Source organism: Cibotium barometz, chromosome 12, assembly GCF_041138505.1.
Source record: "Cibotium barometz isolate CiBa-2024 chromosome 12, ASM4113850v1, whole genome shotgun sequence".
Classification (NCBI taxonomy): Eukaryota; Viridiplantae; Streptophyta; class Polypodiopsida; order Cyatheales; family Cibotiaceae; genus Cibotium; species Cibotium barometz.
In genome coordinates, this window is record NC_141057.1 from 7,898,737 (window position 1) to 7,916,553 (window position 17,817).

The 17,817-nt window shown below is 41.7% G+C and overlaps 1 protein-coding gene and 1 long non-coding RNA gene across 2 annotated transcripts; both read right to left on the reverse strand.

Annotated features, from left to right (window-relative positions):
- Positions 1–473: 473 nt before the first annotated feature.
- On the reverse strand, positions 474–5,423 carry LOC147633013 (uncharacterized). The gene is made up of 3 exons (XM_086806021.1): positions 3,413–5,423; positions 1,456–2,664; positions 474–1,169 (listed from the first exon to the last, which is right to left on the reverse strand). The coding sequence occupies exons 1-3, from the start codon at positions 5,367–5,369 to the stop codon at positions 820–822; spliced, it is 3,516 nt and encodes a 1,171-aa protein (XP_086662147.1). The 5' UTR covers positions 5,370–5,423; the 3' UTR covers positions 474–819.
- A 5,390-nt stretch (positions 5,424–10,813) lies between these two features.
- Positions 10,814–12,191, reverse strand: LOC147633014 (uncharacterized). Its single transcript, XR_015267036.1, has 3 exons — positions 12,026–12,191; positions 11,054–11,182; positions 10,814–10,967 (listed from the first exon to the last, which is right to left on the reverse strand). It is a non-coding gene; the product is annotated as an uncharacterized LOC147633014 (long non-coding RNA).
- Positions 12,192–17,817: the final 5,626 nt, after the last annotated feature.

Consider the following 17,817-nt stretch of genomic DNA (forward strand, 5'->3'; position numbering starts at 1 on the left):
CCAATGCAAATGTCTATGAGGACATAAGTCCAGCCTGAATTTTGTATAGGATTGGGATGTTTTGAGATTAAAGTAGCAAGATTGGAAAAATTTTGCAAAAGATTGATACATTTTAGAATCTAGGCAATGTTGAATGAAGCTTTGGGGAAAAAAAAACAAACTTGCAAATTGACTTCTAAGGTGCATTTTGGATACGATTGAGATGTTTGGAAATCTAGGCAGTGAGCTTGAGTAAGTTTTGGATAGGATTGAATAATTTTGAAATGTGCAAAATAGGATTGAATAGGTTTGAGATATTTTGAAATTTGGGAAACAAAGATTGAAGAAAAATGGGATATGTTTGAGACGTTAATTTGAAATTTGGGCGAGGAATCTTGAAAAAAGTTGCATTCCAAAACTTAAGTAAAGTTCTCACAATCAAAAGCACACAAAATCTTTGGTTAGGCTGCAAACACAAGGCCTATCCAAGGGGATATGGAGTAACACTTTCTCATATACTATACTGGAACAATAATGTATAATTACATTTTGTGTACGTGAGTAATATAATAGTTAAAGGACATCATCCCAAACGTCTTTATGTTAAAATGAAGGTGGAAGGAAGAACAATCATCATGAGGAGTGGATTGATTTCAAGCAGAGGTCGTTTATAGCTTTAGTGTCTCTAAATTAAATTAAAAGGCTAGGAAGGAGATAACATATCACAAATTTACTTAACATATGAAATATATGGAGCAGCTTATAGGCCAGTGTTTCAAACACCAGAGTCACACTTCATGCCACTGCTCGTTTGTAAGCGTCCGTCAACTTCATGCCACTTCATGCCACTGCTCGTTTGTAAGCGTCCGTCAACTTTAGTAGAGTTGTGCATACGGTTTGCATGCTAGGCCGCCGAGCCTCTGCCTCCTGAGCGCATGACAGAGCAACCTTGATCACGCTCTCCATGATTTCATCCGCCATTACATTTGATTGTTGGTGGGGCGCCATCAACACCTCCACCAGCCTTCCCTTGTCCATTGCTCTCTGAACCCACCCCACCAATGCCCATCCTTCCTCCTCTTCTTTGAGCTCCATATCGGTCGGCCTTCTCCCTGTCAACACTTCAAGTACAACAATGCCAAAACTGTACACATCACCTGCAGGGCTCACCTCCCCCCTGTAAGCATACTCTGCATGTTATCCACCATGTTCTCTATAGTTAGAGAAAGTAGCTTGAATCTAGCCCTTTGTTGTCGAATATACAACTACATGACTCCATGGAACATTTCCGCGCCCCTTAAAACAAGCGGGGCTTGCATTACACAAATATGCACAAGGGGTTTACACGGCACATCTATACCCCATAAACTACTTACGAACAGAACACTTTTGTCACACCGGCTAACGGGCTTTCCTTTTCTTTATGGATATCGATTAATAACTTGAAATGGGAATCACTAGGTTTCGCCTCCTCACCTGGTGGTATGTAGCCCACAGATCCACAGAGCATGTCGACAGACATCGAAGCTGATGCACCATGGTCGACATTTGTTGTTGTTGGTGATTTAAGGATCCTGCAAATACCAAAATCACAAATGTGTGCTCGTTGCTCCTCATCCAGAAGAATATTGCTTGGCTTCAGATCACAGTGCACGATCACTCCTTCAGGGCATTCAAAATGCAGATACACCAGAGCTTGCGCAACATCATTGATGATGCAAAGCCTTCCATGCATATCTAGCTGTGGCCGCGTGGAGTTAGTTGCAGTATGCTTGTTGTTGTGAAGACATGCATCTAAGCTCCCACCTTTAATAAGCTCCAAAATAATTGCCTTTATGTCCAGATTAAAGCAGCAACCCAACACTCTCACGATGTTTCGGTGACGCACCTGCGCTAGAGTGTGCATTTCTCTCATGAAGCGCACCTCCTCTACCACTGTCGCAGAGCTACTTAATACCTTCACTGCCACAGCTCTTATACCGTCTCTCAAAACGGCCTTGTATACGTTGCCAGAGCTTCCCCTCCCTAGGAGGTGGTCTACATTAAAACCTTCAGTAGCATCCCAAAGATCTGCAGCTGTCAGCTTTAGTAGCTTGAAGCGTCTTGTAACTAATTCTGATGCGAAATCGGGCATGACTGAAGAAAGAGTTGTTTTTCTAGAATGTTTCAGGTAGATGACCACTATGGTGACAACAAGTATTGCCGATGCTACGATCACTGTAGGCAGAATCCAGCCAAGGAGCTGGCCATGGGATGCATGATGCCTAGCCGTTTTGCCTGTTGCCGACGTAGCACAAGCTGAGGATTGGTTTGCCGTGGATCCACAAAGCCTTGGATTCCCTTGCAAAAATGTTATGTTGGAGCTACTGTAAGGGAAGGTGTCCGGGACTAGGCCTTCCAATTGATTGTAAGAGAGATTGAGCAGCTGCAGAGAAGTGAGATCTTCGAAGCTGCGTGGTAGCCCACCTGTTAGTTTATTGCTGGAGAGATCCATGGCAGAAAGCGACTGGCATTCTCCCAAGGCTTCGGGAATACTGCCGTCTAAGTGATTGCTCGACAAATTCAAGTAGAGAAGGCGGCTTAGTGAGCCTAGCTCTGCGGGTATTGCTCCGGTAAGTAAATTGTTAGAAAGATCCAATCCCAATGCAAGCCCCGTCAATTTACCAAAAGTGATGGGAATTCCACCTGTAAAGTTCATAAATCAAGCTCTCAAAATTTCATTCTTAATCATGGTTTGGTCAACAAAAATGTTATAAGGTTGTAACCCTCTTTGCGTTTCTCACAACACTGGCAACAACTCCTGCGGGGCTGGCCCACAACACTATAGTGAAAGCATGTAGGGACACTGTGTAGGACCCCAAACCAAAGGAAACCTTCCTTGAGGAGGCACCTAAAGCAAATGGACTCGGAAGACCTTACAATGACTAACAAAGTCCATAATTATGTAGATAAAATTCTTGTGGAAGTGGTCAAAGAACTACTCATATTAAGGGTTTTTCCCATGCCCAAGCTGATGGATCATGGGGCTCTTGCAACTTGCGAGAAAGACTTGCATTCATATGCACTTACTTTTATTGATGTCGTCATGCTGATCAAAATGGCCAAACTTTTAAAGACCTTGACCTTGACTTTTAGAGACTAGAGAAGCTTGACGAAGTTTCATTTAGTGCAAAAGACCAGTTAATTATGCCCGTGGTGGGAAGACGCTCTTAGAAGAAATCTCCATACTACATAGAATACACACATGCAGAATAACGCTGCCCCTATAGTAGCTAGAATGGGGATATTTGAAGGCAACGACCTGCATGGTTTTAGATTAATCACTCTAACTTCAGGTTTTTGACAAGCCTGGCAAGCCCGAGTAATCTGATTTAGAGAGCAAATGCATGCATGCATACAAATATAGTCCTCTCTTTTTATATTCTTGTTATACCTGTGAGCTGATTGTAGGAGAGGTCCAATTCAAGTAGCTGCAGATAATTGCCAAGGCTGTCGGGGACGGACCCATTCAGCATGTTATCTGCTAATTCTAATTTTTGGAGGCCTGTGATGGAGCCCAGAGATGCAGGAATGTTGCCACTGAGTGAGCAGCCAGACAACTCAAGCCACACCAGGTCCTTGCAGGAGTCTAATGTTGCCGGTATGCTCCCCTTGATGCCTCTGTTGCCCCCAAGAACTAGAGCTGTAAGCTGGGTCAGATTGGTGATGTGAGACGGAAAATATCCCTGTAGTAAGTTGTTGCCCAAGAAGAGGCCCTGCAAGCGTGGAGGTCCGACGGTTCCGAATTCTACAGGCAATTCACCAGAGAACAAGTTATCGGCGAGGGACAGAAGCTGAAGGTTGCTGAGAGCACTAGCCAGCCAGCCAGGCAGAGGGCCCGAGAGATTGTTGGACGCTACTCTGATTTGTGTGATGTTAGTACAATTTGCAAGGCTCGAGGGTAGGGAACCTGAGAGACGATTGTCGTGGAATGTAAGGATTTGAAGCTGCTTAAGAAGCCCCCATTGGGGTGGGATGTGGCCAGTGAGGTTGTTAGTGGAGAGTTCCAACATTGTTAATTGAGAGCAGTTGGACAAACTAGCCGGCAGAGTGCCGTTCAATTGGTTTTGAAACAACATGAGCAAAAACAGGCCACTCATCCGCCCAAGTTCCTCGGGAACAGTGCCCGAGAAGAGATTGCGATCCAGCGCCAAATACTGCATGTTACTTGTGGTGAGATTCTGGACTAGGGGCGAAATAGAACCAGCTATGCTATTCATTGACACATAGAAGGAATGAAGCTGAGTAAGGCGGTAAAATCCCTCCGGCAACGAGTTGGTTAGATTATTATGGTAGACCTCTATAACCTGAATGCTAGTACAATTGGTCAAACTAGAAGGCAAACCTCCTGTCAGATGATTTTCCGACAAGATGAGCAGCTCCAAATGCTTGAGCTTGCCCAGCTGTGGTGGTATGCTCCCTGTCAATGCATTGCCTCCCAGATCAAGGTAGTAGAGAGAGGTGGAGTTCTCTAGTAGAAATTCCGGAATCCTTCCTGTCAGCATGTTTCCATGCAAGGACACATACCCCAATCGACTACTATTTAGTGCTAAATTTGGAATGGCTCCCCTGATTTGATTGTTGTCAAGAGCGAGGTAGGACAACGCTGTGCAATTGGCAATGGAGACGGGAACCTCTCCCTCCATGCTATTGTTCTGTAGATCTAGAGTTTGCAGCAGTGACATCCTCCCTAGCTGCGCAGGAAGAGAGCCAGACAAGAAGTTGGTGTGAGCATCTAGCGTGACTAGGAGGCTACAATTAATGAGCAAAGGAGGTAGGGGGCCCGTAAGGTTGTTCTCCGCTAGAGATAGCTGAGACAACAGTGAACACGATCCCAGCAGGTCTTGCGGGATGGAGCCAGACAGGTTGTTTCCGCTCAAGAGCAAGGAGGACATACGGTTGAGTTGGCCAAGTTGAGAGGGGATTGCTCCGGAGAGGTGGTTATGGCTAAGATCTAGAGCGCGCAGGCGGATGCAGCGTCCTAGTTGCGCTGGGATGGCGCCGGAGATGTTGTTGGAGGACAGGTTGAGAGTACGAAGGAAGGAGAGGTTTCCAAGAGCGGGGTCGATGGATCCTTCTAGACGCAAGCCCTGCAGAGCCACACCCACCACTCGCCCGCGCCTGCTGCAAGAAACACCGAACCATGAGCTGCAATGGCCATCGCCCGCACTGCTCCTATTGGACGTACTGTTGTTGAGGATCCATGATTTCGTCAGTGCCTGCGTTGGGTCCGCACGGATGGCTTTTTTAAACTCCAAAAGAGCCTTCTCTTCAGGCTGGACTTCTATGGACTCGGCCGCACAAACTACAAGAAGCAGCAGGGTATAAGTAGTGCACACCACTAACTTCATAGCTCTTAGGCCTGGTATCTCACTGTGAAATCTCCTCCCTCTCTCCCTCTCCGCCATGTATCTATTCTAGTTTTGTGTTCTTTTGACTGGTTGGGCCTCCTACATTTCTTTTGAGGCTCATTCAAACCCCGGGCCCTTAATGCGTTGTTGGGACAAAGTCGTCATACGGCGATAAAACAAATCTCTGTCTCTCTCTTTCTCTAGGTGCCATGTATCTATCTATTCTAACCACACCTCCTCTTATGCTCTATTCTAACCACACCTCCTCTTATGCTCTACGTGTTGCCCCCCTTGGACATAGCCTTCATGCCTAACCTTGGGGAGGGTTAAGGCTTACCAACTCCAAGCACCACCGTCTTGCTGCCCTAACTCAAAGCATATCACCACCCAACTCAAAGCACCATCATGTCCTTGCAGCTCAAAGAAGGTGGCTCAAAGTCTCCTCCTATCCATTCGAAGTCATCCCAACCAGCTCAAAGTCTCCTCCTATCCATTCGAAGCATGCCATAATGCCCAAGGAGTCATCCCAACCAACTCAAGAGTAAGCCAAGTCATAGTCTCTAAGTCACTAAAAAAACCTTTATCCTCCAAGGCTTTTCTAGGAGTCTTTTCATATGCCTCTTTCCGAGGAGTTTATTCATATGCAATAAGGAAACATGCCCAAAAAACTAGTTTTTGGCTACTTCGGCGGCACCAAGACCCCTCGCAACTCGATAAGATCAATTGAAAACCTATTTGCTATAGAAAATCATAGGATTGAAAGGATGGGTTTGCAAACTCTAAGATCAAGTTATGAACTTGGAGGACAAATTCAAAAACCTAGGAAATCATCACCAAGGTGAGACATGAGATGAAGGAAGATTTTAAAGTGGCGGTCATGACCATCAAAATACACTACCAGCTACCTACAAAAATTGTTTGGTACTCGGAGCTCGTGTGTTATGAGGTGTGAACACCCCTTATGGGTGTGTGTGTACGTGTGCGTGTGTATGTGTAAATGTGTACCCATCCTATGTGTGTGAACACCTATTTGTGTACCCATATGTGTAAGTGTGTGTAAGTGTGTGTGAACAGCCTCTTAGAGGCTAGATATTATGTGTGAGTTTGACGTAAGTTGTGATGTCATGTGATGTGACATGTGTCACGGGGATCACTTTTGGTAGTTGGGAACCTTAAATAGCTTGAAAAATATATATTTTTACACCTTGAAGGACCAATCTCTCCTAGTTAGGATAGGGATTGTGATTTGAAATCTTCCAATGGAACATCAGACATAAAGGGGGGCACCTAATGGTATAGAGTGGATCAATGGAACATCATACATAAAGTTGGCCACCTAATGGTATAGACTAACAATAATCTAATAATATTTTGTACATTTTTTGTTGCATGGATTGTCTAGTGTTCAACATGTTTCGGACTTAGAATATGCAATATATTAAGTACTTAAAATGCTTATAACTTTTGCATCTTAGCTCAAATAAAATTCTCACTTTGAACATCATAACATAGAGCTTAACTTGATTTATTGGGTTTTTTAAGGATTAAATTTAGTAATTATTTTATGGACTTATAAGCATTACAACAGACATATCTTTTTCCATACAAGATCCTAACAATTATAAAGCTCAATGTGAAAGATCCAATGGTGAGAAGATAGAGAAAGGTTAGTAGAATGTGGTGCTAAGTTCAAATTACAATTGTAATGGTTTAATATTCATAGATCTAATCTAAAAAATTCCTTCTTTGTATTAGAACGCCTACAAAAGTTTCATAATTTAAATATACATTTTTATTATTGGTTAAAATTACTCCATGCTCTTATGGATAAAAGGTTTTGTTATGATGTATCTTAAGAAACAAAATTGAATCATTTTGCGTAAGGAAAAGTACATTTTCACCCATCTCAATAAAAGAACCTCTTATTGTGTCCATTATGTCTATCCAAAGTCTAAAACATAGACTTTTAGATGGTAGGTGCCATGTGCGTGGTTGTCTATGGTTTGGTGACCTCGATCAAGATAGTTTAGGACCTTGATTAAGGTCCTTATGCCCAAGTATTAGATTGTCCCACTTTTTTCAAAATTGCACAAATCTGGCCCCCCTGATCTTGCACAACAGCCCTTTATGTGGTTTGAAAGAGTCAAAAGATAAGCCTACTAAGACTATAAATGCAATATACTTTGTGAAGCTTTAATATCACTAACAAAGCTATCATTTTGTGGTTTTTCCCTGGGGGCTCCACCTCAAAAAATGTAAAGTCTATCATGTGAGTTCATCAGGAGGAATATTTTATTTCACAAAATTTGGGTAAATTAACAAGTTCACATTTATAGGAGGGGTTTTATAATTACACTTTGAAAAAAAATCCCTAAGTTTCTTAAGAAAAAGGGATCATTTTATTAGCTCAAAATCTACAGGTAATGGGGTTTTTTTAATACCCCTTGAATGCACGTGATATGTAGGGTTTCTTACAAGTGGAGGCCCCGAGGGTTTTTCGAGGAGTCTATTCATATGCAATAACGAAACATGCCCAAAAAACTTAGTTTTTAGCTACTCTAGCGGTACAAAGACCCCTTGCAACTCGATAAGATCAATTGAAACCGTATTGGCTATAGAAAATCATAGGATTGAAAGGATGGGTTCACAAACTCTAAGATCGAGTTATGAACTTGGAGAATAAATTTAAATCATCATCTAAAACCTAGGAAATCATCACCAAGGTGAGACATGAGATGAAGGAATATTTTAAAGTGGCGGTCATGACCGTCAATACACTACCAATAGCTACCTACAAAAATTGTTGGGTGTTGTTAGGCATGAACACCCCTTATGGGATGTGTGTGTGTGTATGTAAATGTATACCCATCATGTGTGTGTGAACACCTGTTTGTGTACCCATGTGTGTAAGTGTGTGTGAACAGCCTCTTAGAGGCTAGATATTATGTGTGAGTTTGACATAAGCTGTGATGTCATGTGATGTGACATGTGTCACTTTTATGTGGTTTGAAAGAGTCAAAAGATAAGCCTACTAAGGCTATAAATACAATGTACTTTGTGAAGCTTTCATATCACTAACAAAGCTATCATTTTGTGGTTTTTCAAGGAGTCTATTCATATGCAATAAGGAAACATGCCCAAAAAACTTAGTTTTTAGCTACTCTGGCAGCACGAAGACAAAAACTTAGTTTTTAGCTACTCTGGCAGCATGAAGACCTCGCAACTCGATAAGATCAATTGAAAACCTATTTGGTATAGAAAATCATAGGATTGAAAGGAGGGGTTCACAAACTCTAAGATCGAGTTATGAACTTGGAGAACAAATTTAACTCAGCATTTAAAACCTAGGAAATCATCACCAAGGTTATACGTGGGATGAAGGAAGATTTTAAAGTGGCAGTCTGACCGTCAAAATACACTACCAGCTACCTGCAAAAATTAGCAACGAAAATATTGTAGTAAGCAAGGAGAAATGAACACAAAGCTTGTGAAATTTTAGAGGTCATGCGAAAATAGTAGCTAAATATAACACGAATCCAAAATTTTGGTAGAGCAAAAATCCAAGATTTCTAGAGAGTCAAAATCTATAATGATAGAGTGTTTGGTAGAATTCTTTTTAAAAGAAAAAAAAGAACTAAAGTATGTAGAATATGAATCACACAAAATATATTTGTAAATCAAATACAAGAGCATGGGATCAAAACAATTTGAAGTAATCTACATAGATTCCTTATTATTTACACCTTGTAACAAATCTAGATAGCTTCCTCATTAATTAGACCTTGGAACAAATCCATACATGCCAATTCCATCTATTTCAATACCCCGTTGATTGACATCTATATCAATAAAAACTATATTTCACTACTAGATGATGCATTGGATGCTTCATCAGATGGGTAAAAGCAGGTATTGGTGGTACAAAAAAAGGACCAATTTTTTTTCCACCTTATTGGTACCACTGAAAAAGTGGGGACTGGTAAATTTTTTGTAGTTTTTATCAAAACTTGTCGGACATTGTATTTTGATGTTCTTCTTTTAAAGATGTATCTAGTGATATACAATATGATAACTAATCTCTTTTGTGACTTGGATAAATTGCATTGCAAAGATTTGTCAAAGTACTGTCTTTGGTACTGTCAAGGACAACCAATTTTGTACCACCATCCCTTGCTTTCAGCCAGATCAGTATTGGTGTAGTTTGCACATGCTTCACTATGGTTTTTTCAATTTCTTACCTTGTCAAACTGCTAAAAGTCGCACTATAGCAGCACAGCTATTTTTGACCTTATCATTGCCCATCGTGCTTATGCATGCTTTTTTGAATCCATTCGACACCAAAATTGCCTCATGTCCTTGCCTGTTTCAGATGCCTTGGAATGTCTATCAGTACAAGAGCTTCCCCCCAAACCTAATGCTTTTTACCCGACACCACCTATAGGGAGATAGTTGTTTTTAGGAATGAGAGTTATGGGCGTCGATAAAAATGTTGATATTTTTGTTGTAAAAGAAAAAACAAAAGTGCCCTTGCAAAAAAGTATTTTATTGTATTGTACAATTTTGTAAAAAAAACATGAGGATATATTCTAGAATAAAAGTACTTAAAAAAATATAACGAAGGTCCATGGCTCCAAAGATATCAATTTCTAATGCTATCTCCATATGTCCTAGATCTTCCAACATGAGATAAACATTCATGGAAGGATTTGCTGAGTTGGATTCACCAGATGATAATGATCTGCTTCTTTGTATTCTATCCATTGACTTTCATTGGATCTGTGCAACATGTACAATTACATCATCAGCGTCTCTTTGACGTGCCTTCAAATCATTGTAGATATTGTCTTGTTCTTCCATTTGTGAGGTAGAAATGGAATCTTCCACAACATCTTTATCTTCAAATATTTGTTTACTTTAAGGTGCATCTTGTATTATGTACCACCATTTTAAGTTTGAAGAATTTGGTTGAAAAATTACATCTAGCCCACAATATAGATATTCTATTATTTCCATAATATAGCTATAAGGAAAAATAATTAATAATGAACACTATAGTAGGCGGGGCTATTTGCAGCAGACAACAAATAGCGGACAGCTCTTTGAAAATGTTAAAACAAGCTTGCTACTACTTTTGCTTAAATACGCTATTATTTTTGTTGCTCTATAATAGCAGAGAATATAGCAGCAAGTATAGCAATATCGAAACTGTTATTATTTTAAAAAAATGGAGTAGATTGGGGGAGTTCATAAACTTTCCCAATCTGCTCCAAAAAAATAATTTACAAGCACATATGCAAATAATAAGATAAATAAGATCATGTATTATATCAAAAATACAAATAAATTTTTAAACAATGAAAAAAAAGATCATATATTATATCAAAAAAACTTGTTTGTTACAAAATGTGATCTAAACAAAACTATTTGTTACAAAACATGGCGGTTATACAACTATGAAAAGTGATCCAAACAAAAATGTTTGCTACAAAACATGGCGGCTATACAACTATGTAAAGCTTCTAATAATCTTCCTCGTCCTCCTCATCAAATGTCACTTTCCTCTTCATCTTCATTATCATCTCCCTTGGTCTCTTCATTCTACAAACAAAAGAAAATAAAATAACAATTAATCAAAGAATAAAAACTCCAAAATCTTATAACTTCAAGCATGTAGACACATTTACATCTTCAGCAGCATTCAAGGAAGCCAAGTCGATCTCTATCCCACGAGACTGCAACCAAAGCCCATGTGGATGTCAGGCTATCAGTACTCATACTCCTCTTTTTTTGGGGGAGCGATGAACCACCTCGTTCTATTCTATGCAAAAGAATAGACTTAATTAATTAATTAATTAAACTAAAGTATAATATACTCTCTTAAAAAAACAAGAAAAAAGATTTAGAAACTTATGAAACGTGCTCTCATATGAGACCTCCCTCCTGATCCCAAGTGCCATGCTTTCGAAGACGTGCGGCACTAGCACCTTCTTGTTGTTTGAACTTTGTCAAATTGTTTTTAAGTTGCCTCTTCGCAACCTTCCACTATCTACTTGAGCAATGTGCTGGTTTTTCTTTTCCTGTCTTTAAGCACATTTTGATATTTTCTCTTCTATTAGAGAGATGTAATTTTATCCTCTCCATCATTGGTCCTTCTTTAAAGGCCAATGATAGATAAGGAACTGGGAAGTCCTCTTTAAACAATTGGTGATATATTGCTTGCTGATGGAGTCTTGATTTCTCCATAGAATGAATGCATTATCAAACTCAAGATTCACAAGGGAATGCAATCGAGAAATGACTTACTTTCCCTTTTGATCCTCTGTCTACTATGGAACAATCTGTATCAACTCTATAAGGAAGAGTTGATGGTGGATGGTAAGCACCTAATGAAACCCTCTCTACTATGTTGGAGAGGTCATCATCTCTATAAGATGCACCAGCACCACCATGTAAGCCTATGTGTGATCCGTGTGAAATAGTAGTTGGACAAGGTGATCTAGATGTGTGAAATAGTAGTCAGACAAGGTGATCTAGATGTGGGAATATCACCAAAACAAGCGCCAAAGCAACCCCCCACCCCTCAAATGATGCCTTGACCTCTCATAACTATGTTTGGAGCTGCCACCATGGTGCCTCAGTGATGGACGTCAACTCACCATATGAGAAGGTATAGGTGTGGGAAGACTTGACAGAGCTGGTGTAGGAAGAGCATATGGCAGTGGTGTAGGCAGTTTAGAGGGACGACCTGAGATGGAGGCATAGAAATAGGAGCTGAAGGAGGCAATGACTGTGAATACTAGCTCCATACACCCAGCCCATAACGTTGAGTGATGAGTGTGTAAAGAGCAGATACGGGTCTTGTGAAAAGTCTATCGGGATAGGTGGTAGTTGTGGTATCTCTGGCCACACGTTTCACCTTCACGCTCCTACGACCACATCTCTACAACAAAATATAAGACTACATGCATAAATATTAAAACTCTAATGTCTAAGAATATGATTCAATCATCCATATACTATGCATAGTCTATGTATGCATTTACTATGCATATTCTATGTATAGTCTATGCATATTCTATGTATAGTCTATGCATACATAGACTATGCATCCATAGTTGATATGGAAAGCATCTTAAAGCAGTGCTTGGACCAAGGCACTTTTCCTCCAAAGCTATAAAAAGAACTTAAAAGCAATTGCTTAAGGAGGGATTTTTGCCTCCCTTCTAGTAGAAGTAATAAAAAACACCCACAAGCACCTAAAAGCAATCAAAAGCACCTAAAAGTAGTGGCTGCAAGCATTTTATGTTTTCTCCCAAGCACATGCAAGCAATGGATTGATCCATGCAATGGATTGATCCATGCAGCACAAAGAACTGAAACATCAAAAGCATAGGAAAAGCAGTGTCCAAGAACTTTAAAGGAGCTAGAATCACTACAAGGGATTGGGCTCATACCCGCGCTCTTAGCCGCTAAAAATGACTTGTGAAAAAAAGTAGCGGGCTCGTGTATCAGCGCGTGTATAATCGCGGCCAGAGACATGCGTGTAAAAACGCGTGTACAATACCTCTCAGACGCGCGTATACACGGGTGTGTAGCCGCGTTTTTTTTTGCAGACGCGTTAATACACGCCAGTATACACGCCTCTTATTCTATTAGACGCGGTTATACACGGGTGTATAGCCGCATCCTGTTCAGTCCCAATGTCCCAGACGTGTTTTTACTTGCGTCTATACACGCGTTTCTTTTATTTAGATGCGCTTATACACGCGTTATTGCCAGTTTATACGCGTTTATACACGCGTAATTTCCAGTATATCCGCGCAGATACACGCAATTTTTAGCAGTTATGACGCGTTTATACACGCGAACAGAGAGCAAAAAAAAAATCCAGAGAGTGCTATTTGGTGCCTGAATACTGTTCCAGCATTCCAACACCCAATAGCACTCTCTGGTTTAGGGTTTTTGGTGCATTAGACCATCCCATTAGACCATCCACGAAGAACATATGCACGAGGGAGATTAAGACAAGAACGACATGAATGCATGCATACATTGTCATTACACGATTCAAGACAGCCATGAATGTAATACTATCGATCAATCAATTCAATATTACTATCAAAATTTCATACATGTATACAAGGGAGTCCATATCTCGAAGTAGCCCATGGCTTGAGTTTACAAAAAAATATATACAATCACATCCTAAATATGGAATGTGATACTACAAATCTGAGTACTACTCAGACCCAGATGATGACTCGGTGCTCCCCTCATGCTCAGATGAGCTCGCATCGGTCGGAATGTCCGAGGAGTAGTGCTCACGTCCACCCTCTGCAGCGGCGGCCGGTGGATCATCAGCAGCTTGTGCCTGTTCAAGTAATATATAGTATATAAGTATATATATATATATATATGCAATTCAATAAACCAAAACCATTCGTTACGAATTTTCAAGTACCTGTCGACCGTATGGTCTCATGGCCAACTCAAACTGCGCGTCCGTAATACGTCCCTCGGCTCTGAAGATGGCCCACGTGTCACGTCTGCTATGCCGGCGAGCATACGCAGTATCGTGGGTTGTGGGCTTCCTCCCCGTAACCCGTCGCTGTATCATAATCAACACAATTTGTAAGATTAAAACAATTCATAGAATCAATGAATTAAGTAAACAATCAAATAAAGTGACAGGATACTTACGAACTCTGCCTCCCATGACTCGACGCCGCCAGATCCGAAATGCGAAGATCCAACGGTCTCCATCTGGATCCGTCGTGCCTCCACATGCTGCCTGCTCTTCACGCCACCCTCTGCTCGTTTCTTTGCCTCCTTCCACTCGCGTTTGTGCGCAGTGGCAGGTTTCTCGGCAGGATAGCCACCCGCAGCTACATTTAGCCGGTCATCGTACGCGAGTTTTTTAAGGTGAGATCTTTTATTACTTAAGATCTCCCTTATTCGCGTCCTTCCCCATACATCCGAGAATGTAGCATGTGGGGGATTGGGGTACCGACTGTGTACAGCCTCTATCACCTCCCCAACTAATCGGCTATTTTGATCTTTAAATTTAATAAAACAATTTCTATATGAGTTTGATACTACCCCACGCATGTACTCCATTACCTCCCTCCCCCTCGCATCCATCACTATCCCGCCCCTATCCGTCACATCATAGCAAACCACTCTCTCCATCTCTCTCATCTCCTCCTCTTCCGAACTGTCTCCTCTAACTCTTCTCCCTCTATCTCCTCTCTCATCCCGTGCCCTACTACCTCCCCCACCTCCCCCACCTCCCCCACCAAAGCACCCGCCGCATCCTCCACTCCCACTCTTCCTACTGCTGCGGGTGGAGTCACGACTGGGGGATTGTCTACGTGACGGTGGCTGTGAGCCCTGACGTGACGGTGGCTCTGAGGGAGCACGTGATGGTGGCTGTGAGGGTGTACGTGAGTGTGTCTGGGACGAGGTATGTCTCCTCGGTGGACGTGGAAGAGGAGAAGCTGCATGCCGTCTCGTCGGACTCGGAGGAATAGACGGCACTGGAGTGCCCTGGATACTCGCGGTAGGGGTATAGACACCAGGCAGGGAAGGAGGGGGATGAGCATACATATACTCTGTAAGCTCAACCGGACCAGGTTGGCGCCCAAAGTGATTCATCATCTCCATCAACCAATTGCTATACGCAAATGGATCGGATGAAGAACCTGGAATATCCATAAAGAACCTGCAGCAAACATCATCATGTACATCATTGACTCACACATTGTCATTACACAAGTCAAATGCCTGCAAACCATGAAATCTGAAACGCCGCAGTTTTCTGTCTGCAGAAGCGCGTGTATACACCCGTTAAAAAACGCGTGTATATACCCGGCAAAAAACGCGTGTATATGCGCGTGGAAAAACTCTGCAGACAGGTTACACGCGCTCCTACACGCGTTCGTACACGCGACCTGCGAAAATTTTTTTTCGAAAAGACCGACCCCCGACAAAAACAGAATGTCCTTATAAAAGGACCAGCCATTGTCGCCCCTGTCAGGATTCAGCAACCCAATCGTATGCAAAAAGACAAACCCAAAGAGCAAAGAGCAAAGTAAACAAATCTGACAAAAGAGACAAGGCACAGGACAAAGTGACTCACCTCTGAAAAAGTGAGTCCTCTCTGCTCCTTCTCTGCTCCCTCCTTCTCCCGTGTGTGTGCTCCTTTCTCTGCTCCCTCCTTGCTGTTGGAAAAGGCGAAAACAGGCAAAAACGCATGCACTGTTGATTTCTAAGTTCAAAATCTATATTTGGGGAAGGCGGGCTGTTTTTAGTTTAAATATGCCGTCGCGTTTATGGGTGCGTTTATGTTCGCGTTTATCAACACAGGTATTTTCGCGTGTACATGATTTCAGCTGCGCTTATACACGCGTTTTGCAGAAAGTAGCCGCGTGAATACACGCGTTTTTTAGGAAGTAGCCGCGTTTATACACGCAAGTTTTAGGAGATAGCCGCGCGAATACACGCGTTTTTGTGCTTTCATTAAAAATATATAATGAGTTTGTGTTTTCTGATTTGTACACAGGATGTCATCAACCTCTTCAAGCAGTTCTGGGGAAGATGAGACAATGCGTCATCGTAATCGCGATGTGTGGTTGGGACAACGGATCAAATGTATGTGTAATCGATGTCAAGGATGCATTGTACGAGCACGTCGAATTACCTTGAATCACATCTCCATGTATGGAGAATGGAATCAAACAGGTTTAGAGGTGAGTAGATGTAAATTGATGGTATTCAAATGACTCATGGTATCCAAATTAAATTAATAGAGTTGTAACATATAATTTGATAAATTGAAGCAGGATGCAGTACCACACCCTAACATGGTACCCTACGCGCGACGAGAGCACGTAAAGCGTCGACGAGATGATGCTGGAGCTTCGGGATCTAATGTTAGAGATGAGTGGGAAAGGGACGACAATAGCCCTGCACCCCACGAAGTTGTGGAAGAGGAGGTGCTTGATGATATGGTGCGGAATCTTTTTAAGGATGATCCCAAAGGTATGGACGACGATGATATGGAACAAGAGCATCTTTATAAAGCTTCATCGACACCGGTGTTTGACGGGTGCACATTCTCAGTTTTACGTGCTTCCCTTGAACTACTTAATATACAAACAGTTTATGGATGGAGCAATGCAAGTCTTGACGCATTGTTGAAGTAAGCATTCTAACTTATAAATTTGAATTAGTGGTTTAAGGTTTAGGATTTAAGACTAATTATAATTGATGATATTGGATGCAGGCTATTGTCAAACATGCTTCCAAAGGAAAATAGACTGCCCACCTCAAGAGACATAGCGAGGCGCTATGTGACATCTCTTGGAGGACTGGATTATGATAAAATACATGCATGCGTCAATGATTGCATTCTCTTTCGTGGGACGCATAAGGAGGCTCTGACATGTCCCACTTGTGGTGAAGCAAGGTACAGAACAGATATGAAGAGTTTTGATGTACCTCGTAAAGTCTTGCGACACTTTCCTATAATTCCTCGCATCAAACACATGTTCAAGTGCAAATCCATAGCAGAGCTCATGTCATGGCATTCCTCACATCGATCGGATGATGGCATGTGGAGAATTCCCGCAGACACTCCTGCTTGGAAGCATATTGAAGATGAGTGGCCCAGCTTTAAAACAGAGCCCAGAAACTTGAGACTTGGCCTGGGTATGGATGGAGTGAATCCATTTGGTTTCAAAAGCACCGCGTACAGCGTGTGGCCAGTTGTGCTGGTGAATTATAACCTTCCACCATCAATGGCGATCAAGAAGGGACATCTTATGTTATTCCTTCTAATTCCAGGGAAACATAAAGTCAAGCATATGGATGTTTATCTTGAACCACTGATTGATGAGTTGGAGGAACTATGGAGAGGTGTTGCGGTGGTGGACATTAGTAGGCCTCCCTCCTCTCGACACTTCGACTTAAAAGCAGTGTTGATGTGGACAATGCATGACTTTCCAGGATACAGCGATTGTTTTGGTAAGATTTCTAATTACCTCCCTACTCTATTACTATTGGCTATATATATTAATTAGACGGTTTGACTTTATTATTCTAACTTTTATTTATATTTTAACAGGTTTGAAAACATCGGGTAAACATGCATGTCCTGTTTGTGGCCCTTCGTTAGTACATGAGTATGCTGATGGTTTGTGTAAGACTATATTCGATAATCATCATCGATTTCTCCCCTCAGATCATCCTAAATATGTTGCTAGTAAGAGTAACATTCCTCCACAAACACTTCGTGCAAAAGATTGGAAGCGTATTTGGGAGTCTACAACTATTCTTCCTCCAGATGGCATGAACAGGTATAGTGATGTTTTTTCAATCTTGTTTTGTGTAGTCTCTAATTGGATTAAAGGTCACATAGAGCAATCCCTTGTGTAGGTACTCCATTTTT

Coding starts and splice junctions, on each gene's coding strand:
- LOC147633013 (XM_086806021.1), bottom strand. CDS start 5,369: ATGAAGTTAGTGGTGTGCACTACTTATACCCTGCTGCTTCTTGTAGTT. Junction 2,665..3,412: donor CTCCTACAATCAGCTCACAG/GTATAACAAGAA, acceptor TGAACTTTACAG/GTGGAATTCCCATCACTTTT. Junction 1,170..1,455: donor TGTGGGCTACATACCACCAG/GTGAGGAGGCGA, acceptor GATAACATGCAG/AGTATGCTTACAGGGGGGAG.